Source organism: Miscanthus floridulus, chromosome 16 (genome assembly GCF_019320115.1).
Source record: "Miscanthus floridulus cultivar M001 chromosome 16, ASM1932011v1, whole genome shotgun sequence".
Taxonomy (NCBI): Eukaryota; Viridiplantae; Streptophyta; class Magnoliopsida; order Poales; family Poaceae; genus Miscanthus; species Miscanthus floridulus.
Genome location: NC_089595.1, coordinates 25,360,457 through 25,384,570, shown reverse-complemented (window position 1 = coordinate 25,384,570; position 24,114 = coordinate 25,360,457). Strand labels below are relative to the sequence as shown.

At 45.9% G+C, this 24,114-nt stretch overlaps 1 protein-coding gene across 1 annotated transcript; it reads right to left on the bottom strand.

Annotated features, from left to right (window-relative positions):
• Nucleotides 1–4,287: 4,287 nt before the first annotated feature.
• Nucleotides 4,288–6,361, bottom strand: LOC136510437 (uncharacterized). Its single transcript, XM_066504880.1, has 3 exons — nucleotides 6,338–6,361; nucleotides 6,107–6,167; nucleotides 4,288–4,877 (listed from the first exon to the last, which is right to left on the bottom strand). The coding sequence occupies exons 1-3, from the start codon at nucleotides 6,359–6,361 to the stop codon at nucleotides 4,288–4,290; spliced, it is 675 nt and encodes a 224-aa protein (XP_066360977.1).
• Nucleotides 6,362–24,114: the final 17,753 nt, after the last annotated feature.

Genomic DNA, 24,114 nt, shown 5'->3' with positions numbered 1-24,114 from the left:
TAGTTAGCTCGGAAACTTGTTGTTCGCCACGAAAGTGCCATCATTTACTATCTATCTTGCACTACCACCATGCACTAGAGACAAACTGTTGTGGGCTACACATGATGTGCTCGCTGTTTGGCATGACATATCACTTTCATATCAACAACGTGCCCCATCACTTGAGTTGCACTATAACGACAGGTCGACAAAGGAATTCTAACCGCCATGTTCACAACAACTTCGCTAAGGTGATAGTTACAAGGATTACGTCACATCTCAATTACAAAAAAAAGCAAACATCACATAGACTAGTCATAGGAACAAGTAACAAGTCTGTATGAGTTTATATAGTTGAATCCTCCACTATCCTAGGTTGGAACAGAGGTGCTACCCTCCATTGATGAAACCTCAAGTTGATCCAGGGTGTAGCGAGTTAGCACCATACGATGTCGATGTGGCACTGGGCGGCACAACTTGGTGGTGCTTTGAATACTTTGCACCATGGACTTGTGCATATTGGATGGTCTAACGATACCATGCATCAAGCATTGCACAAACTTAACTTGGCCAAACTATCAACAAATAGTACCACCATGGTTCGACAGGTGATAAGATGACTTCGCCATACAATCTCCAAGTCATCAAGTGGCACTGCGTGTGTGCTCAAGCACTATGGATTACTACACAAAGGTCAATCCGATGGTCGAGGAAGCACCCCATATAGTGTAGCAGATAGATGTTGACAATGGCTACTTCATAGGTCACAAAGCCGGGTGGTCCGACAATGAAAAAGGGCTAGCATGGGATCATCTAGTGAGAATAAAAGGTTGCTGTGAGTTTGTAATGGCACTAACTAGGGTGGTGGACTATACACATACATTTCCATGATCTTGCTTGATGTTTTTGTAGTGCCCCAAGGTGGCTAGAAGCTAGAGCAAGTGATTCTACACTCCATCCATCTTCTCAACTGCATATTGATCACATGCAAGGCATAGAATAGGACTTAGTACATTCATCCTTGTGAGAGATAGGCTTGTAGCTTGAAAGTCTGAGTGATTGATATGGTGTGCCCTCATAATCGTACTAGCTAGAGTACTTGTGGTCTTGGTGACCTTCCAGATACATTTACCCTCCAAGCTTCGTATGCTTACTATGCGGGGGAGCTGGGAGGAGACCGCTTTGTTGGTAGAGAAGTACCATAGTGGACAACACCAATGAAACCAAAAGAGTCGAGCGGCGGTGGTGAGCCTCAATGTGGCACTTGCCTTTTGTTACAAGCCTCAGTGGAAACCTCAACACCATGATCGTGGGAAGGCTTGGTGATCAGGAGCATACCTTGATGGAGCACCAATATGGACTAGGGGCTGTGGTTTGGAAACCAATTACATAGGAAAAATCTTCTCATATCCACGAGTTTGTCCTCTCTTGAGTTGCTCTTTACGTACCATATTTAAGCTTCCATATTGTTCTTAATTGATGTGGCATTTATCTTTTCCAGATTAGTATAATCTAGTTGATTGGATTGGCCCTAGGTCACAAAACTTTTTGGAGGCTGGGTAGTTAGAGCACACTAAAAAAACTAATGTGTACATCACGCTAGTTAGTTTATGTTTTCTTTTATAGATTAAGTTGAGCCCAATAAGTTTTAGAAGACCCAATCCATTATCTCCCCATCTTGAGTGGTATCCCAGTATTCAGATGCTCATGGTCGTTTCAATTGGTAAGAGTTGCAGTTCACACCATTCACAGGGAAAGGCCAATTCTATTGGCAAAACTTTGTGAAACCGGTTCATTTGGACCCTTAGGCTTCATTGTGTAGTGAGTTTTGCTGTTGAGAGTGGGGATGAATATAGGGCTCACATGCTTTTTTTGTTAATAATAGGAAAATTAGAATGGATTATGTTCATTGGTAAACCTCATGCATATTTTGTCAGTAAACCTCATGCTGGTCGCCAAAGATTGGTCCAGTAAAGATTATTGCACCTACAACAGTGGGTTTGCAAAAGGTGTGTTGGTAAATGTTTTTGCCATATGATATATAGTATGTCGCTGATACGATCTTTGGTGATGCCAAATCTGCCCTCGATAATGTGTGGGAGCAACTCGTTCCATGCTACTAATTTCGCCCCATAAGCCAGACCTCTACACCATAAGAAATTAGGAAGTGAGGTTTCTAAAGACTAATGTTATAATGTCCTCATGTTTGTGTGTACTGAGCTATATTGCTAATGTCATGTATTTTTTATCTGGTCTTTCCAGTTTCATCCTTTTATTTCCATTTTCCAAACGTTCCCAAACGGCTAATAGGGATGCATACTACTATGCCAAAACTTGGGTTGCATCGGTCACTTCATATTCTCATTTAGATCTGGAGTTGTCAGTTACCGAAGCTAATCGTGACAGTTTTTATTACTACTTGTGATCTATCATCTATCGCCATATTCTGATCCCAAAAAAATCAAATATTGGTCGTGGTAGAGGGTGGAACTTTGTTTCGTTATCTAAACGGCGTGGCTAGCGCCTGGACCTCCGGACGCTAGCACCTGTCCGGACGCTCGCGCCTACGCCGCCTGCCCCGCATGCTGTTGCGCCTGCCGGCCCGCGCCCACTGCTGCACGCCCGCCTGCTGGTGCTATGCATGCCTGCATGCTGCAGCTCGCATGCGCCTGCTGTTCACATGCTGCTCGTGTGCTTTTGCTCGCATGCTGCTGTGCGCCTTCGCCTACTGCTCACATGCTTCTACGCCCACGCGCCTATTGCTGCGCATGCATGTGGCACTACGGGAGAGACAAAATTCCCCGAGTGTCTCTGGCTTCCCCGAGTGCCAAAAATCGTGCACTCGGGGATCTTCCCCGAGTGTTGCACTCGGGGAAGAATTGCACTCGGGGAAGAGAGGCTTTCCCGAGTGCCGCAGAGATCCTGGCACTCGGTGAAGAGCAGCGCTCGGGAAAGGCCCTCTTCCCCGAGTGCAACACTCGGGGAAGATCGGCACTCGGCAAAGAAACATACTACTTGACGGTTCAACCCGTCAACGCCGTTAAAAGTTAAAAAAAAATACTTCCCCGAGTGCCTTCCCTGGCACTCGGGGAAGAGGCCCTTTCCCGAGTGCCAGGATAGGGCACTTGGGGAAGAGGCTGCCTTCCCTGAGTGTCCTGTTCTGGCACTCGGGAAAGGGCCTCTTCCCCGAGTGCCAGGGAAGGCACTCGGGGAAGAATTTTTTTTGTTTTTGTTTTTTTTGCCTCATTTTTTTGTGAGGCCTTCCCACATTATTTAAAACTCCATGTTCAAATTTGGGATAAATTTGACTTTTTTTGTTATATTTCGTTAGTTTTTTTTCGTTTCGTTGAATTTTTTTGCATACTTCGAATTTGAACTGCAGGTGCATGAAATAATGGAATTTGGTGATTCAAAAAATTATATTAATGATATTTGGTGTATGTTGAGGCCTTATCCAGGAACTCGCATGAAATGTCGAGCATCTTGTTGACGTAACATGACGAACAACTTGCGGGAAAAGTGTTTTTAAATTATATAAAATCCGAACGAAGTCCGACAATCACGAAACTTGTTTGGGCGTCGTGGTATCGCATGTAGAGGCTATGATAAAAAATCGAGAAGGTTTCGAGTAAGTTGCGATGTCGGATGTCTAAAACCCAGACATCTCCGCATATGATCACTTGTAGAGGCATGCGGAGATGTCTGGGTTTTAGGAATCCGACATCGCAACTTCCTCGAAACCTTCTTGATTTTTTATCATAGCCTCTACATGCGATACCACGATGCCCAAACAAGTTTCGTGATTTTCGGACTTCGTTCGGATTTTATATAATTTAAAAACACTTTTCCCGCAAGTTGTTCGTCATGTTACGTCAACAAGATGCTCGACATTTCATGCGAGTTCCTGGATAAGGCCTCAACATACACCAAATATCATTAATATAATTTTTTGAATCACCAAATTCTATTATTTCATGCACCTGCAGTTCAAATTCGAAGTATGCAAAAAAATTCAACGAAACAAAAAAACTAACGAAATATAACAAAAAAAGTCAAATTTATCCCAAATTTGAACATGGAGTTTTAAATAATGTGGGAAGGCCTCACAAAAAAAATGAGGCAAAAAAAACAAAAGAAAACAAAAATACTTCCCCGAGTGTCTTCCCTGGCACTCGGGGAAGAGGCCCTTTCCCGAGTGCCAGAACAGGACACTCGGGGAAGACTAAAAAAAAAAAGCCCACCTGGCCTTATCTAAACCTAACCGGCCACCCACCCGCCTCCACCCCGCACGCCGCACGCCAGCAGCAATCACCCGCCCGCACGTGCCGCCTCTGCTCCCGCTCCCGCCTCCAGGACGCCGCCCGCCCGCGCGCCCTCTGCTCGCGCTCCCGCTCGCCCGTCTCCACACCCCTGCCCCCCGGCGGGCCAGGGCCGCCCCCTCCGGTGGGCCAGGCCCCAGACGCCGCCCCGCCCGGCCCCTCCGACGTCGCCGCCCGGTCGCCTCAGCGGCCAGGCCCCGGATCGGCCGCCCGACCGGCCCTCCGACGACCGCCCGCTGCCCCCCGGCGGCCGGCCCCGGACGCCCCGGCCGGCCCTTCGGCGGCCAGCCCCAGACGACGCCCGCCTGCCCTCCGGCGGCCAGGCCCCGGACGCCACCCGCCCGGCCCCTCGACGCCGCCCGCCCGGCCCCTCCGACTGCCAGCCCCAGCGCAGACGCCGCCCGCACAAACACCCAGCCAGGATTGCCGACGCCCGCCCGCCCCAAGAGCTGCCAGGCCCCAAACGGCTCACCCCAAATCTGACGTGCGACTCCAGCCAGGTTCTCATCTTCTCCAGTTCGTTGCAAAATTCCAGGCACTTTATAGGATTTGTAGGGTGGATGCTGTTCTTTGCCTTCTCTGTCAGTGCAAAGCATTTGTAGGATGGATGCTATAAGTCATCTAGGAGTACTGCGTGCTAGCCAGCCAGCCATTGTCATTTAGCATGAATGCAGTGATGAGTTACACGTTGGATTCATTAAGATATGATGCTTATGGTGGCATAGTTAATGTACTGTCGCTGTTCTTCAGTACAATGTTGAAAAAAATGTAATAATGAGGTGTTTCATTTGAGGCGTGGATGCTCATGGTGTTTACTGGTTTCACTAGTGAAATGGTTAAGACAGTGATAGATCATGATACATCGTACCCTCTCTCTATACAGTGAAATGGTTTCACTAGTGAAATAGTAGAGAGAGCGAGAGAGAGGGTACCCTCCCTATATATAGTAGACAATGATTGATCAATTTACCTTAACTGTTTTTTCTATATTTTACCAAATGTAGAAGTATATATATGTGTAGAGAGAGGGTACTTTGGATTTTTTTCCATAATATGGCAGGTTCATGGATTACTTGGGTTATTCTAAACAAAGGCATAGGTTAGATTTATATGTTACTTTTGTTTATTGTCATAGTTACTACTGTTGTTATAGATCAAGCAATTGTTCCATTTACAGTCCTCTTGTTTCTTGCAGTAGCCCCTGTGATCCACCTGGACTAAACGATGCATCTGGTTGTTTGGCCCGTTGGGCATTGCAAGTTCATCGGGTACTGATTCCTATCTTTATCTGTATGCATCACTTCATGCATTTTTTTGATCCACCTGACATGGTAATGGAATTTGAACTTTATTTTGGGCTGCTTCCTACGTCTCACAAGTAGTCTCACATGAATGAGTAAAATGTTCCTTGAAAGCTGGCCAAGTTGTGCAGGCCTATGCAGCATTTATATTTTCTTAAAATAAGGATGGTCATCTAATAATAATAAACATGTGATTGGAACTTGTGATCTTTTGGATGGCAAGCATGACTGTATTCTCTGCATAGCTGCTCTAGAAATAAGTTGCTGTAAAATACATACAGTAGAGATGCACTATGAAAATTTCTTTTCTTCATGTGAAACTCTATTTAAAATTTCTATCCATGGAAAACAATAACTAATTAAGTACAGCATATTTTTATCTTAAAAAAGATTTTGTGAAACACTATATTGCAAATTTCAAATTCTGAATATGTGTTGCTTACTCATCTCATGCAGTGGATCTGCTTGAGCTTGCTGCTCACTGACGTCGGACCTACTCAAACTCACCGCCCAGCTGCCCCCACACCGGACCTGCGAGCTCGAGCTTGCTTTCAGGTATGTCTTCTTCCTGCAACCAACTGAATCAGCACAGGGTGCGTGCTCGTAACTATGCTAACTTTCATTTCTTAACTCTGTAGTTAATCAGCCCGAGACGGCGTCTTCTTCTCCGCGTCCCGTCCCGTTGTTGGCGTCTTCTTCTCCGCGTGCACGTCCCGCCAACGCCCAAGGTATACGAACCGTCCCGTTCTGGTTGTCGGCCATCGCGCCGTTTATGTGTTGACGGCCTTCGTGTCGGAATTGTGGATGTGTGGGCCATCGTGCCCCAAATGTGGACGTCAGCTATCGTGCCGACGTTTTTTCTTGCAGGTTATCGAAACCTCCCCGTCCAGGGGAGGTTCTGCCGAAATTTTGCACTTATAGTGCTGTTTTTCTTCTTTTGCAGAGCAGGACCTGTCGCAGGGGAATCGGAGCACCTAGGCGACCCGATCGTCTTCGTCAGCGCTGCGGTCCTGCCTGCACAGCGCCGACTCGCCACTGCACCGACTCGCCACTGCGTCGCTAGCCTTTCTCTACCGCCACCCTAGGTATAATTAAGCTCTTTTCCTTACCGTTGTCGTACGTAGATCGGTGTAGCCCAGTTAGGCGTCTCCCGTCCGAAACAGATACGGTTGGAGGTATGCGGATCTCCGCATATCTATGACCATATCTGTTTCGAATTGTCCATGTGTAATTGGACAGCCCGCGGATGCGTAGATGGGTTAGTTTCCATGTTCTGCTCGGATCCGAGACGGAGTTTTGGCACCACCTCCCTGTTGTTCTCCGGATACACACTCTCCCTTCCAGGACGTGTATCGGGAGAGCAGCGGGTAGGTGCTACCGAAATTCTGTCTAGGATCGGAGTAGAGCATGGAAACTAACCTCATCTACGCATCCGCGGGTGGGATTAGGACCTATCCTCACCTATTAGACAGTAGGCACGTCGTCCAGATGCGACTGATGGTTACTTTACTCCGTTATGTGTATATCCTAGAGGATGGATAACCGTGAGTGGATGTACACGGGACGCCCAAGTCAGTCTCAAATCACCCGTGAATGGATGGATAAGACCGAGAAATTCTTGGACCATGCATTTAAGGCAGCTAAGGGAGCGAGAGACACATTCTGTCCCTGCAGCGAATGTGAAAACAAGAAAAGAAGAACAAGGGAAGTCATGATGAAGCATCTTTGCAAGTATGGATTTATGCCAAACTATACCCGGTGGGTGCACCATGGTGAACCCTACCATCCTAGAGAGGAGGTCGTGAGACGAGGCTTGGAGGCATTTGATGGTGATGGCGGGGTAGCAGGATGGTTAGGTGACTATGCGGATGCGATGTTCGCTGGAGGACGTACGGAGGACGAGCAGGAGGATGGGGAGGAGGAGCCAGAGCCAAGCGCTAAGGCGTTCTTGGACATGTTGGAATTGGCACAGAAGTTCCTACATGAGAAGACAACGATTTCTCAACTGGATGCCATTGGGCGCCTATTGGGGTTGAAGTCACAGCACAACATGACTCGAAAATGCTTCGATGATATGGTGGCAATTATTGGGGATCTGCTTCCGGCGGGTCATCAGCTGCCTCCAAACTTGTACGAGTCAACGAAACTCCTTCGGGCACTGAAGATGTCGTATGACCAGATACATTATTGTCCGAAGGGGTGCGTCCTATTTAGGAAAGAACACAGGGATGCAAAGTACTGTCCAAAGTGTAAATCCTCTAGATATGTGGAGGTAGACAAAGGTGATGGCAAGAAGGAGCAGAATGAGAGGATCCCCATGAAAGTCCTACGACACCTTCCAATCATACCGAGGCTCCAACAGCTATTCATGAAAGAGGAGTCCGCGAAACAGATGAGATGGCACAAGAATGGTGTTCGATACAATAAAGACAAGATGATACATCCAGCAGATGGTGAAGCATGGAAAAGCTTTAATGCCAAGCATCGTGGCAAAGATGAAGAGGCCCGTAATGTACGTGTTGCGCTGGCAACGGATGGGTTCAATCCTTATGGAATGATGTCGGCCCCATACACTTGTTGGCCCGTGTTCGCTATCCCCCTCAATCTCCCCCCCCCCCGGGGCCCTACTTCAAAGGCAAAACATATTCTTGACATTGATAATTCCTGGACACCCGGGAGACAAAATGGGTGTGTACATGGAGCCTGTTTATGATGAATTGATCGAGGCTTGGAATGAAGGCGTATTGACTTACGACCGAGCTACAAGGAGGAACTTCAAAATGTATGTTTGGTACCAGTACTCCATGCATGACTTCCTAGCGTATGGGATATTCGCCGGCTGGTGTGTCCACGGGAAGTATCCATGCCCGGTATGCAAGGCAGCTCTACAGTTCATTTGGTTGAAGAAGGGTGGCAAGTTCTCATCGTTCGACAAGCATCGACAGTTCCTCCCTCTTAACCATGCATTTAGAAGAGACACCAAGAACTTCACGAAAGGTGCCACGGTGATGACTAGTGCACCTCAGAAGATGACTAGTGCCCAGGTTCATGCTTAGATAGACGCTCTCGTGGTCCCAGCACAGGAAGATAATCCAAAGAAGGGTAAAAGAAAGAAAGGTAATCCAAAGAAAGATAAGCCAAAGAAAGATCACTTTGTGGGCTATGGTGTGGAACATATGTGGACTCATAAGCCGGGATTGGAGAGGCTTCCCTATTTTGATGACCTTCTCCTTCCACATAACATAGATGTAATGCACACTGAGAAGAATGTCGCCGAAGCACTTTGGGCAACACTCATGGACATTCCTGACAAGACAAAGGACAACCCTAAGGCCAGAGTAGACATGGCAACACTATGCGACAGACCTAAGCTACAGATGCTGCCTCCAAGAGACAACAAACCATGGAAAAGGCCTAAGGCTGATTACGTCTTGGAAAAGAAGCACAGGACGGAAGTGATAGAATGGATGCAGACATTAAGTTTCCCTGATGGGTTTGCAGCGAATCTGAGGAGGGGAGCGAACCCAGAAACTGGCAAAGTCTTAGGGATGAAGAGTCATGACTTTCACATATGGATTGAGCGGCTTCTTCCGTCGATGGTTCGAGGCTACGTCCCTGAGCATGTCTGGAAGGTGCTGGCAGAGTTGAGCTTTTTCTTCCGCCAGCTTTGTGCCAAGGAGATATCTCTGAGAGTGGTTGAGGAGTTGGAAAAAACGGCACCCGAGTTGCTCTGTAAGTTGGAGAAGATTTTTCCACCTGGCTTTTTCTTATCGATGCAGCATTTGATTTTGCACCTCCCGAATGAGGTACGAATGGGGGGGCCCGTGCAGAACTGTTGGTGCTATCCAATAGAGAGATGTCTAAAGACTGTTCGCCAGAAATGTGGAAACAAAGGCATGATTGAGGCTTCCATAGCAGAGGCATTCATTCGTGAGGAGGTGTCAAACTTCACAACATCATACTATAGTGAGAACCTTCCAAGCGTGCATAATCCACCCCCTCGTTACAACGAGGACGAAAATGAATCGACCCTCAGCCTATTCAAAGGGCAACGCGGGAGATCAAGTGGAGCGTCCAAAAAGATATTGACCAATGAAGAGTGGCACAAGATCATGCTCTACGTGTTGACGAACCTTGAGGAAGTCGACAAGTATCAGGGGTAAGTTCTCAACGAACTTGTTACATACTCCATAAATTTTCTGCATCCAACAACCTTGTTGCTTGTCGGTGCAGGGAATTTTTTAATCAATACTGGCATCATCCAAGTCCACCTTCTGACCATGAACGAGATACCCTTCTTCAACATGGTTCGCCTGATTTCAAGGTTGATTTCATTACATGGTTCCAAAGAAAGGTACCTTCTGACCAACTTAGCTCGTTCCAAGTTTGGCGTTCCTAGTTTTGCCTAATTTCATTTCTCTTCTGCTTGATCTTGTAGTGCCAAAGTGATTTGTCTATAAGTGCTGAATTACGACAAGTGGCCAAAGGCTTTTACTATAAGGTCTCGTCATTTAACGCTTATGACGTGAATGGATATCGCTTTCACACAACAGACTACGAGAAGAATCGGGCCAATGCAAGGACCACGAATACCGGAGTATTTACGCCCGGAGTAGTTACGCCCGACGCTGATCAGGAGGACTATTATGGCACAGTTGAAGAAATATACGAGCTTGAATACCATGGTGAAAATGCACCTAAGCTTGTCGTATTCAAATGCCAGTGGTTTAAACCTGCAGTACAGAGAAAGTCCCCTAAACTTGGAATAGTCGAAACTAGACAGGATTCCTTCTATGAAGGAGATGATGTCTATATTGTGGCTCAACAAGCCAGGCAAGTTTATTATTGTCCATATGCGTGCAAAACCGACCCACGTCTTCAGGGTTGGTATATTGTGCACAAGGTATCACCACATGGTAAATTACCTCGCCCAAACGATGATGATTACAACTTGAACCCACCCACGCATGACGGAGAGTTCTATCAACAAGACGAGGGACTACCAGGGATGCTTGAGATAGACTTAACCGGGGAGATTGAAATGGAAGTAGATGAGGAATGGGTTGTTGACGAGCAAGCTGTAGATGAGGTGCATGATCCGAGAGACTTGAAAATGCTTGACGGACTACAACTAGACAGCGATGAGGATGAGGCTGTTGACGATTTGGAGGCTCTTGATAGTGATGACGATACCTATCGTCCAGATAATCCCGATCATGAAGAATATTAGAAATACATGTAATACTATGTTATTTTGTAATTACATTTTCTTTATTTTGCATCCCTTGCTAAGTACTTCTCGTTTATCATGACTAATAATGGTTTATTCTTTTTAATTGCAGGTGATGGGACCCACTAGGAGGAGCTGTCCCTCGACTTACTCGAGACCGAGGGACACGTCAGCGGCTGAGGAGACGGAGACAGAGCCGTCAGAGAGGCAGAGGCGTCCGAGGGGCAGGCCCAGGCGGGGGGCCCCGTCGCCGACTGACCACGACCTCGGCTCCTCGCGCTCTGCTAGGGCTGACGACGTACCTCAGCCCATGGTGGGCGAGGATGCCATTCCGCAGATGTACGACGATGCCGTTCCGCACGTGTCCGAGGAGGGGGTTCCGCACACGTCCGAGGAAGGGGCAGGGGGTTCGACTTCCTCTGCAGCCTCGAAACCCTATAAGCGAGGTCCCAGCCAGCTCCCGAAGCGACCGATTCTTGTTGACCGCCGCCCACTGATTGCACCTGAGGGGGATAGGTAAGTAACTTCATATGTTCTTCATTTGATATGTTGAAAAATCATAATAAGAGCTAATAATAACTATTGTTAACCACTTGTGCAGGAATTGGATGCTTGTGGAGGAGGGGGTCCCGGCTCGCAATGTCAATGGGATCCTGGGACTTCTGTGCAGGGAACACTTCCCTGGCCTGGTGTGGACGTCGGAGGGTGAGGACCCAGAGATACCCTCGTTCGACCACTATGCCCTCTTCCCCGCCGATGGGCACCTAAACTTGGCGGATCAGGTGCTTACGGAGTTGTGGGTAAGCCTTTCTCACTCTATGACCCTCAATTCATTGTATTCATTGGACATTCTTGAAATAAATAATGGATACCTCGTGTCTTTATGCAGGACTTCTTCAGATGCCAGCCGGGACAGGAGTTAAGGGCGCATGAGGTGGCTGCCGCTTCCTGTAGAAGGCGTGTCTCGGACTTGTATTACGAGTCCCGCCTCCAGGCGCACATTGACTACAACGCCACCTACCGTAATAGAAGAATGAACAGAACTCTGGCAAGAAGAGAGATAGAGATTCTGACAAGGGAGCAGTACCTACAGGTAAATAGAAAACATCTTCTATTGATCTCTTTTTAGATTAACTATGCCTAATTTGATCTTTTGATGGCTTGTAGGTGATTCCGAGCTGGTGCGCCACCTTTCCCGATTGCTGGGCTGCTATAGTGGACAAATGGTTGGACGCGGACTGGCAGAAGGCGCACCAAGAGAAAAGCGAGCACCGTATGCTGATGCCAGGTGTACCTCACCATCAGGGCAGCGTCAGCCTCAGCAAATACAAAAAGACATATGTAAGTCTCCACCACTTGTCTAATCTAGCCGCGCTCAATTTTGCATGATTCCTAACCACATGTTGTCTTTCTCGCAGGAGGCGGCGCACGGTGGCCAGCCAATTGGCCAACTCACGGCGTATGCTCTGGCCCACATGGGCCCGGCAAAGTCCAACATCGAGTACAACCCGGATGCGGGCCTAGAGGCGTACACCAACTCCAGCGTCCACACCCGCCTCAGTTCGTACACGGAGGCGTCAAGGTTAGTCCACGGGTCAGACTACGATCCGAGGACCGAGGAGCGCCTTGATCCTGAGCTAGTGATGAGGATTGGGCAAGGCAAGAAGCATGGGCGGTTCTACATGGGCGACGGCATCCTCGAGACGGGCTGTACTCCTCCTCTCAACCGTCTACGAGCAGCGAGCACGAGCTCTAGCGTGCCCATAAGCCAACGGCCGACAGCGGTGGCTTCAATCCAGGTAAGTATTCCAGTTTCATTCATCGTTCTTTCACTTTTACGTTCCTTAGCTCTGCATTATTGAAACATTGGGGTCAAATATTGCAGGCCGAGCTGCAGCAACTTCGGGATCAGCAAAAGAGTTTGCTGGCTGAGCGGGAGGCTGAGCGGGCCGAGCGGGAGTCCGAGCGTCAAAGGGTACAAGCTTTGGAGGCCCAGCAAGATGGTTTGCTCAAGTTCGTGCAACAACTTGGGCAGCAACATGGTTGGGAGATCCCAGTAGAGCTGCTTGCACCACCACCACCATATCGTCGAGAGTCTACTCCGGTGAGTATGAGTACGCATGTTTTACTTTTTTTGCTCATGCTTAGTGTCAAACCTAGTGATGGCATTCGTGCCGGATTTGTTGATGTGTTGGCCTTCGTGCCGGAAATGTGGTTGTCGGCCTTCGTGCCGACGTTTTTCGTGCAGGTTTTGGAAACCTCCCCGTGCAGGGGAGGTGCTGCCGAAATTTTCAACTTTTCTTTACACTCCTTACATTTTTATCTTGTCACTCACGTGCAATCTCCTCTCTTTTTTGCAGCATCAATCGGGGGCGGCGTCGAACCATGTCGAAGGGTCGCCGGCATCGAACGTCGGGCCATCCCCACCTGGACCGTCGCCGGGATCGCACGCTGGGGCGTCCCACCCCTCACAGTCGTCGTGAGCCGCCTTCGGAGACGTGAAGGAAGGCAGATCATATTGCACAGCTAAGGAAGGAGGTAATCAGAACACTTTTCCCCTGGTGCTAATTAAATTCCATCCTCAAATATTGTAGTATTCCATAGTAGTTCCTGTAGTGATCACTGAATCAAGTAATATGATTTCTTTCACTAAATTTAGACTGAATCAAGTAATATATAGCGCCCCGTCGGCGTCGGTGTCGCCCTGCCGCTCCCGCCTAGCAGACTGATGGCTCATGAGCGTCACCATTCGCTCCTGCAGGTGACTAGTACGTTGTACTGTATAGTAGCTTGCTGGCTGGGGCTATGTGCAGGTGACAAGTACCTATTTCGATCTAGCTCGAACCTTGAGAACACACAAGTACGCAACTGCTGCGCCCCTGCATGCGTCGCGGTTCACACTGATTTTTCCAATCGTGCGAGGATTTTGTAGACGACGACTTTGACGATGCATCACTTTGACGCTGCATCACTGCATTACTACAGGAACCATGGCCGGCTCTCTGGCATTTCCCGCGTCGCGCTAAGCATCTACTCCTAGCTAACCATATCCTTAGCTAGTAGTCTAGGACTTGGCCCACCGCATGCACAAGAGGCTAACCATATCTTTCGTTGAATTCTCATGGCTTCAAATTTGGGATAATATGAGTGCTCTTCTAAATTCTGATCCCATGAATTCTCATGGTTTCAACATGGTGTGTTATATGTCTGGTTCTTACAGTTTGCTAAATGTTTCAGGTGCACGACATTGGCTTTACCAGAAGTGTGGTGGTGTGCTGGACTTCTAGATTCTGTTGCTTACCATGATTTCTTTCATGTGATACATAAAACACATGGTAGCTATCTTACTGGTGAATCATGTTTTAGGACCCCATTGAGATCATGTTTGTAATATATTGTGGATTTCGGATAAATTTGGTCGTTTGTGATATATAAATGTGGTTTGTGACATATTGGTGTTGATATATATATATATATATATATATATATATATATATATATATATATATATGCTCTGTTGTTTACATGGAAAAGCAAAAAACAAAAAAAAAGAATTTTAGAGGTGGCTTCCCCGAGTGCCTGTGCTGTGGCACTCGGGAAAGAGGGATTTAAAAAAAAAACAAATTTCTTTGCCGAGTGCCTGAGCTGCGGCACTCGGCAAAGAGTATTTAAAAAAAAAATCTTCCCCGAGTGCCTGTGCTGTGGCACTCGGGAAAGAGGGATTTTTAAAAAAAAAACAAATTTCTTTGCCGAGTGCCTGAGCTGCGGCACTCGGCAAAGAGTATTTAAAAAAAAATCTTTCCCGAGTGTTGCACTCGGGGAAGAAAAATAAAAAAAAAAACAAACGGCGTCGGCCGTCGGCCAACGGCGTCAAGTCTTCCCCGAGTGTCAGCACGGCACTCGGCGAAGCCTTCCCCGAGTGCACGATTTTCGACACTCGGGGAAGGCGCCTTCACCGTGAAAGGATTAGCCGGAGGCTCTTCCCCGAGTGTTGCACTCGGGGAAGGCTTCCCCGAGTGCAACTGGGCCTTCCCCGAGTGCAACTGGCACTCGGGGAAGCCAGCAGTTCCTGTAGTGTGGGGACCGCCTCCACCTGCGCTCGCTTCCCTCGTCTGCTACTAGAAACACTTGCAACATGAAGCATTTGTTGCAAAAATACATCTGAAATAGGCGAAACATTTGGAACATAAGCTTGCAACATATGTGTATAGCCACTCCAAGATATGCAACATCTAGACAAAACACTTGCAACATAGGTCTAAAACAGCAAAAAATTTTGGAACATACACTTGCAACACGTGCATAGACACTGCAACATATGAAACATACAGATAAAACACTTACAACTTGCAACATAAAAACACTTGCTACAAAATAAGACAGAAACAGATGAAACATTTGGAACATAAATATATGCAACATCCAGATCAAAACGCTTGCAACATACGTCTGAAACAGATGAAACATTTTGGACAAATGTTTGCAACATTCATTTGAAACACTTGCAACATATGCAACATCCCAATCTACTTTTGCAATATCCATATGATGAAGCACTCGCAACATACCTATGAAACACTTGAAAACATATGCTTGCAACATGCGCTTTTAGCGCAGCACAACATCTCCTTGCTGCTTGGGAAAATAGAGGCTCGTCAGCATGTGAAGTTCAATGGAGGCAGCGGGCCGACGACGCTTGTAGGAGGCGGCTCGCCGGCGCCGGCTGCGTGACGTGGCAAGGAGGGAGGTAGGGAGTAGCACTGGAGGCAGGCGAGAGAGAGAGCGGAGATAGGGTGGCACGATAGAGAGATAGAGGATCGGTGGTGGATATTTTTCCAAGGCATGAACGAACCAGTGAATGACAATGCATGTGGAACGTACAGGTTGGCATGGGCGGGTCAGGTTTCGGACGGACGTCCTCGTCCTATCATTTGCCCTGTTCGTTTGGGTTTGTTTGGCTGATAAGGCATGACTGAAAGTACTGTTGGCTGATTTGGTGTGAGAGAAAAATACAGTTCGTTGACTGAAAAAGTGCGGCTTATAAGCCAAACAAGTCCAAGCGAACAGGGCGATTATGGTTATCTAAAAGAAAACAATCAAATATTGGTCTTGTTGCAGAACCTAGTTTGTTCCACACATAGAGTTATTAGTCTTTTGCGTCCACGTTATTAATTTCAGTCAAAGTCTCCTGACTCCTGAGTCCTGAAAGAAGAAAAAGAGAAGATGAGTTCACACCCAAGCAGAAAAAAACTGGTAGGTACAAGCATGCGTGTGGAGCGTGCGGGAGAGACCCAACCCAAGAAATACTCCCATCGACGGAGTCAAGTCTCCTGTATGTGGAAGGCACCTGATGCGCTTCTACTGCGACGTGCAGCCACAAGCTTAGCCTTGCAGTTTCTTTTACTCCTAGCTAGCTAGCAGATCGATGAATCCAGCTAGCGATCGATCGAGAAATAACTGAATTGACCTGATGACTACGGTGTGAGTGTGACAGTGTGAGCTTTCTCATGGCTGCAGCTATCAGCTCTAGCTGATCGTTTGCCCTCAATGTAAGCCATATATACACCATCATATCCGTGACTAAGCAAGGTCACTAATTTGTGTGGATTTTCTCATTGGGATGGTATTGGATATACAATTAAAGATATATAGTTAGGTTTTCCCAAAATTCGTATCTTAGTTACATTAGTCTGCCATTTCTTTTAGCTTTGTTGAAGCAAGGACCTTTCTCCTGCCCAAACAACTGAGCATATATATAATGATGTGGGCCGAATAAGAACTTAGTATATATGTCCACAGGATGCTTCCATGCATAACTAATTAGCACATGGGCTAATTAATTTCGTGTATCAATATATGCCTCCCGACAGGAATTATCCTTTTTTCAATAATTTCCCACTTGTTGCAAGGCCGGGCGTCTTCTGTGTTTCCACGAAAACAATTAGGGGTCCAACGTTTCAAACATTTTTTGTGGGGAAAGAGATCACACTAGAACATCACAGATTCCACCTACTCTTTTTGATTTTCAGGGGGAATGATCGAGTCTCTCATCAATTTTCTGCTTGCGGGCTATCAAACTCTTAAGCTTGCTTGCACGGCATGTTATGCTTTTAGAATGAACATCTCAATTAAATATTTCCTGGTTTTCAATCTTTCCTTTCCTGCAGGGCTGGCCTAGTTGTATTTCTGGTTGTGGCAGTTTTAGGGTGGTGGCTGTGAACCTGTAAATATTTTTGTACATATCTTTTTCCTTTTTATAATCTAATAAAATCTGCGGCAAAGATTTTGCCGTCCTTTCTAAAAAAAAATTGGCTCCATATCTAAAATATTGCTCAAAGTCTTTTCCTAGGACAAAAAAGTATTGAACTGGAATCAGGACTAATATAGGTGTCAAGGTTTCTGCATGATTATAGCCATTTTCGGGGCCAAAATAAACGCACCGATTCACAGAATTACATCCATTTCTAGTTGTATATTGTTTTTTTATTTTTCTCTAAATGCAAGTCATACTAAAATTCTAGTTATATGCTTCACCTTCTTATTTTCTTATCCTTTAACCAATAATTATTTTGTCATTGAAAAAGAACTTAGAGGACAACAAATTAACTAGGGGTATATTAGTCTTTTGATATTCTCCTTATTTTCATCTTACTTTTGCTTAAATCCCTTGTATTTCAGGACAGAAGAAGTAGACCATGGAGGAGGGTCTAGGTCGTGATATTTCATTATATTAGCTGTACGTTCTCAGTACTTTCCGGAACCTACTAGTATATATGCTCTCATGAGCTGCATGTAATTAAGTGGTGGTTAGTATCAGATCCTTTTTCTACTGCTTCTGTTTAAATATTTAAAGAAAAATGGTCATTAATTTGGTTTGCTTGTTGTGTCATATTACCAGACAGCTAACTACGATAAGATATATATGTCTGAATGATTATATATGATACACACTTTTGCTTTTTAGCATCGATTTAGATGTGTCATCACTCTTCCTTCCCTACCGCGTGCCAATTATTTTACCTAATCAGATTCCACCACCAAACATATAGAGCAGATATATATGTACTTTAATTTCTTCTAGATGTACATCTCTACTGCGAAAATTGGGAGTTCTCTGTGCTATGTAAACGGTCCACCTATAGTCATCCAACAGCGACTATCAAAAATTATTGTCTCCAATCAACGGTGGTAGGAGCTTGCTACGGTGGTGGCTGCGTGCGTTGTTGGCCGTTGGCTGTGCGCAGGGGTTCTCATGGGACTGGCTGTGGGATGTGTTAGGAATTTAGGCAATTTTATGTTAAAATTAATCTAGAAAAATATTAACAAATTTGTGATGACAAATATGTGCACGTGTGTGATTTTACTACTACTCAGATTAGCAGCAAATATGTTGATGAACATCATACTGATCATGGCGGAAAAGTGTGAACACAAGGTTGATATATGCCCTTGTGGTTCGGATTTGTGATGAGTGATTGTCAACGTGATTCGCGTCTTGGATTGAGTTTGTGAACTAACCATGGCGTGAGTTGGGTTATATGACATGTCTCTTGGCTTGTGGTGTGCAGGTGTGGAGCTCAGACCCGGTGGTCGACGGCGGTGTGAAGGTCAAGTAGAGACGTGCCATGCCGACGGACCGGGAGTGAACGACAGACGTGAGGCTTGGACTGAGGGACCAGGAGGTCGGGTGACCAACTCCGTTGGCTGATATCTGGGACATCGACAAGCGCAAGTGTGCATGGGAGTGACTGTGTTGACTGAGTCAAGACGGCGGATGTGCGAGTCGAGCGGGGCTTAGGAAGACTTGGCGGTTGGCCAGTCGAGGATGGCGGTGACACGTGTCGAGTGGCGGGGGACGCGTATGGAGTACGCTACTCACGGGCGATTTGGTGGTTTGGGCCTCAAAATCATCGGTGGCCAGTTTCACGGGTTTGGGCCTCAAAACCTGGGCGGAGGTTCCGAGGAGGAACAGACGGCACGTGGCGGCATCGAGGAGTTCGTGTTGAGGCGAAGCTATCTCATGAAGGGCACGGTGGCCATAGGATGAAGATTACCTTGGGTTGGACCATAACGCCCTCGGGTTAAGTGGTTCGACTCAAAATATCTAGGGGCAAAACTAGGATTGTGTAATAGCCCTGTTAAATAGGATGAGGGAGCTCCCATCTCCCTCACCTCTTTCATTTTTTTGCTCCATCCTTCTCTAGGTTTTCCCCTCCCCTTAGGTTTTATTGTGAATTTGTGTAAGAACCAAAGATTGCAGTGGGAATGGAGGCTCTAACCTCCTCGTGTCCTCTGGGATTCGATTTGAGAGATGTTCTTGGGAATTGTGTTTGTGTTCTTCGTGTTCTCCCTTGTCTTGTGTGGTTCGATTCGTTGTTTTGAGACTGTTTTGATTCGTTCCTTTTACACTAAGATGAACTAGGACGTGAATTGAGTCTTTTCACTAAAGGATTTCATATAATTCCTCACGAGTTCATAGATCTGGTCGAATCAAGCTTTAGGGTTAGAAAACCGGTGTTCTTCGGGGTTTCTTGATTTCCCGTTGATTGGCTTCAAATTGGGTGATGATCTCATAGGGGTAGCTCACCTATTGCCTTGTGAACATGTGGTTAAAATTTGGTGGTAATTGGTTTTGATTTGGCCGCAAATCAGGATTTTCCTTGCTCCGGGCGATTTTCGGGCGACTCCGTTCGTGCTGATTTTGTGACCCACGGACAGTCCGCCCCTAACCCTAGGACAGTTCGCATGTACTATTCACATCACAAGCAGAAGGTTTCTTTTGGTTGTGTTTTGCTGCTCTGAACGCCAGATAGTCTGGGACCTCACCGTGGACAGTCCAGAATTCAACTGCGGACACTCCGCCGTTGTTCTTTCTGTCCAGGTCAGAACTATTTCTCATCGTTCGGTTTTTGGGAGTTGAACACTAGACAGTCTGGCCCGCAACCTCGGACAGTCTAGGACCTAACCCATAGACAGTCCGGGCTCCCTTTGGCAGACAGTCCAGTCCTATGCAGATTGTGTTGTTTTCTCTCGTTCTTTTGAGCTCTTATTTCCATCGGTTCTCGGTTGATCTGCTGTACTTCTTGGTCATCACTAAAGGTACCCAGCCACCCATTGGCTTGTGATCATACCGATCTCACGTGTGCTTGCTCTTGGGTTGTGATTTTGGGACAGCGGCTTAGAGTTTCGAAATAAATTTGAGGCTCCGATTCACCCCCCCTCTGGTCGACGTTTTCGGTTCTTCAAAAAGAGATTAAACTTAACCAATTTGAGAATAGAGATATACCCCTATGGAGGGACCCATGCTCAAGGTGCCGGTGGCTCCAGACCCACTCATGGTGAGTTGCTCGAAGTCGCAGACCACAGTCGGTGTAGGAAGATGTATGCAGTGCCGTCCCTCGAACGTCCACCGAGAAGTAGACGGCCGATCCGAGGAAGAAACTAGGAAGGAGATGAAGACATTCCAGTGAAGACGAAGACGGTGAGTAGTCACGGAGATGCTCCCCAAAAACCTGATCACCCACACACACCTGAGCAGGTGTCCCGATACGAACAGTGGTTCTGATGGCCTGCTCTCCCAATGCTCCATGCGCGTAGAGGACGGGACATGGAGTACTCGAGTACAACTTGACTGGAGGATGAAGGTAATGTAATGCCTCCACATTAGCACATGTACCCCTTCCTCTTTCTTAGCCCGCCCAAGTGGCAAAACCAACTCGCGCACGTGCACGACATGCCACGCCTCGGCTTGGCGACAGTGGCGGCGGCACGCATGCGTGTGGCGCGCCTTTGGCCTCATTGAACTTCTCTATAGGTGCACAAGTGTGTTGCCTATTTAAGTTGAATCAACAATCAGTCAAAATCCCATACGGGACTAAAACTATATTGTACCACAACATTTAATTTGGGCCTAGAATTAATTGTTTTATTAAATAAAACATGGGCCTAAACCCATATAATATTCAATAGGATGGTGTTGTTGCTCCTTGTGTGGATGAGGTGGTAGAACTAGGCAAAACCCTTCGTTGACTTCTATAGAAGCTGATGACGGTGACACCGTCAGGCGCCAAGTGTAGTTCTAGGTACATCTTCCTTACCCTGTGAATTTCCTCTAGAAAATTTTACTAGGGTTAGCCTGGACGACGGCAATGCAGTGTTGTTTCCTCCTTCAAGGTGTTGCCTTGGTGGTTAAGCCCTAAACCCAAAACCATTGGTTCATGTGGGGCATCTCATCAGTAGTTGTTTGCAAGTTGTGTTCTTTCACATAAGGCCATGCTTTGTCAGTGCCACCACAAGCTTTGTGGGACATTGATGTCACCCTTGCTCTGAGCTTGTAGGGTGAAGTTAGCACCTCTCATTGTGAGGTGTGGTCATGCTAGGTTGCTAGGAAATGATGACTTGATGCATTCTCCATCTAGATGTGGACTTGTGGTGGTGTTGTGTTTGTAGGTGGCAGCCCTTTGGGGACTAAACCTATATTGTACCACAACATTTAATATGGGCCTAGAATTAATTGTTTTATTAAATAAAATATAGGCCTAAATCCATATAATATTCAACAATCCCCACCAAATTCTAGGGCACATAAGAAATGCTCTTAGTTTCCTCTGTCGTTTGATATACCAGTGTTTCGATGGAGACTGTTAAGTTGAACTTCCACCTAGAGCAAAGGTTACGCTTACTCACAACTATACAATGGACTAAGCCTTGAATTAATAGTTTTGTGCGAAATAAGTTTCACCTAGGCGCTTTACTGATACTAGGTTGCAAAAAGCATCCCGAGAATATAAGTCATACTCCTGAACCTATTCATGAGTATCTAGAGATCACACAAATCTCATAGACTGTGACTAGCAATCGAACTCACATAGGTGTGCTTCTTCAAAAGTTGTTCTGTAGGACAACATCTTTGCTTCAACAAGCCACTTTGAAACACATTAAGGCTATAAAACCAACCTACCTTACAGAAAAGGAAAGAAGAGCATCTGACATGGGTTTAATTAAGGGTCTTTCCTCATAGCCTACCCTCTGGCTAGTTTCACCATTCTACTTCATAGGATCTCTGATCACATAGAATAGGTTATCCACCATGATAGACTTCATGTGGGTCTCAAGCCCATTTCACTCGATTCACTATCTATCACATTACGTGACAGTCCCTTAATGAATTAATGTGCCAGATTTTTAGACATGTGGACATAGTCCAACGCTATCACTCTAGAGTTTCTCAATTTTCTGACAGATTTTAATCTCCGCTTAACGTGCCTTGTGGACTTCATGTTGTCCTTAGAACTATTTACCTTAGTTATCACAGTTTGGTTGTCACGTTTCATAGAAATAGATGGTATAGGTTTCTCTACAACTGGTAAATCCATAAGGTGTTCACAAAGCCACTTGGCCTCAGTGCCACCGGTGTCTAATGCTGTGAGTTCTACTTCCATAGTTGACGTTGTTAAAATAGTCTGCTTGCAAGACTTCTAGGAAATAGTGCCACCTCCAAGCAAGAACACATAACCGCTTGTGGCATAATGCTCATCAGCATTAGATATCCAATTAGCATCACAGAAACCCTCTAGTACCTTTGGATACCCAGTATAGTGAATGCCATAGCTCATAGTACCTTTCAGATAGCGCAGTACTCTCTCAAGAGCACACCAATGATTGGCTCATAGATTTGACACAAACCAGCTTAGTTTGCTCATAGCAAATGAGATATCAGGCCTCATGGCGCTAGCCAGATACATAAGTGAACCAATGATTTGGGAGTATCTCAATTGATCCCTTGCTATTCTTCAATTTTTCCTTTATAGCACACTAGTGTCATAAGGCATAGGAGCAGGTTGACAATCACTAAACCCAAATCGACTCAATACCTTTTCCACATAGTGGGACTGTGAAAGTGTAACCCCACTATTGTCTTCTCTTAACAGCTTGACATTAAGAATAACATCAGCTTCTCCTAAGTCTTTCATCTCAAAATTATTAGAAAACAAATCTTTAACCTCCTTAATCACATTAAGGCTAGTTCCAAAGATTAGTATGTCATCAACATATAAACACAAGATCACTCCTTCATCCCCACCATACCGATAGTATACACATGTGTTAGCTTCATTTACAACAAAGCTGACATATGTCAAAGTTCTATCGAACTTCTCATGCCACCTACTTAGGAGCTTGTTTCAGGCCATATAAGGACTTCAATAACTTACACACCATGCCCTCTTGACCATTTGCTACAAATCCATCTAGCTAATCCATATAGATCTCCTCCTCTAACTCTCCATTTAGGAAACCTATCTTTACATCCATCTGATGAATGATAAGACCATGAGAGGCAGCCAGAGAAAGTAACAGTTGAATTGTGGTCAATCGAGCAAAAGGTGAATAAGTATCGAAAAATCTTCACCTTCTTTCTAGGTATAACCCTTGGCCACAAGCCTTGCTTTGTACCTCTCAATTGTACCATTAGGCCTAAGTTTTTCCTTAAACACCCATTTGCATCCTATTAGTTTACATCCATAAGGACTTTTAACAATTTCCCAAGTTCCATTAGACATGATTGAATCCATCTCACTCCGTACTGCTTCCTTCCACAAGTCAGCATCAGGAGAGGAATATGCCTCTTCAATGGTTCTTGGTATGTCATCCACAAGGTACATAATGTAGTCATCACCAAAAGACTTTGCAGTCTATTGTCTCTTACTCTTTCGAGTGACTACAATGTCATCCTCCTTAGGATTATGCATATGAGGTTCCTCAGAATGTTCTATCAGAATAAATTGCTCATGGGGAATTATAGGTTCATAACTAGACATGCTAGGCGCATTTTTCATGGGAAAGTCACTTTCAAAAAAATGTAGCGTCTCTAGACTCCATGATAGTACCAACATGCATGTCAAGTACCCTAGAATTGATAATTAAGAATCTATATCCAACGCTCTGAATAGCATAACCAAGGAAAACACAATCAATAATTTTAGGTCCAAGTTTGCGCTTCTTGTTAATTGGCACATTCACCTTGGCCAAACAACCCCAAGTGCACAAATAAGAGAGATTTAATCTTTTCTTCTCCTATTCCTCGAATGGTGTGATTTCTTTATTCTTTGTAGGAACTCTATTCAGGACATGACATGCTATCAAAATAGCCTCATCCCACCATTCCTTAGATAGTCCCGCTATCTCCAACATGGTGTTAACCAACTCAGTTAGAGTGTGGTTCTTTCTTTCGGCAATCCCAGTGGATTGTGGTGAGTATGGCGGTGTCCTCTCATGAATAATTCCA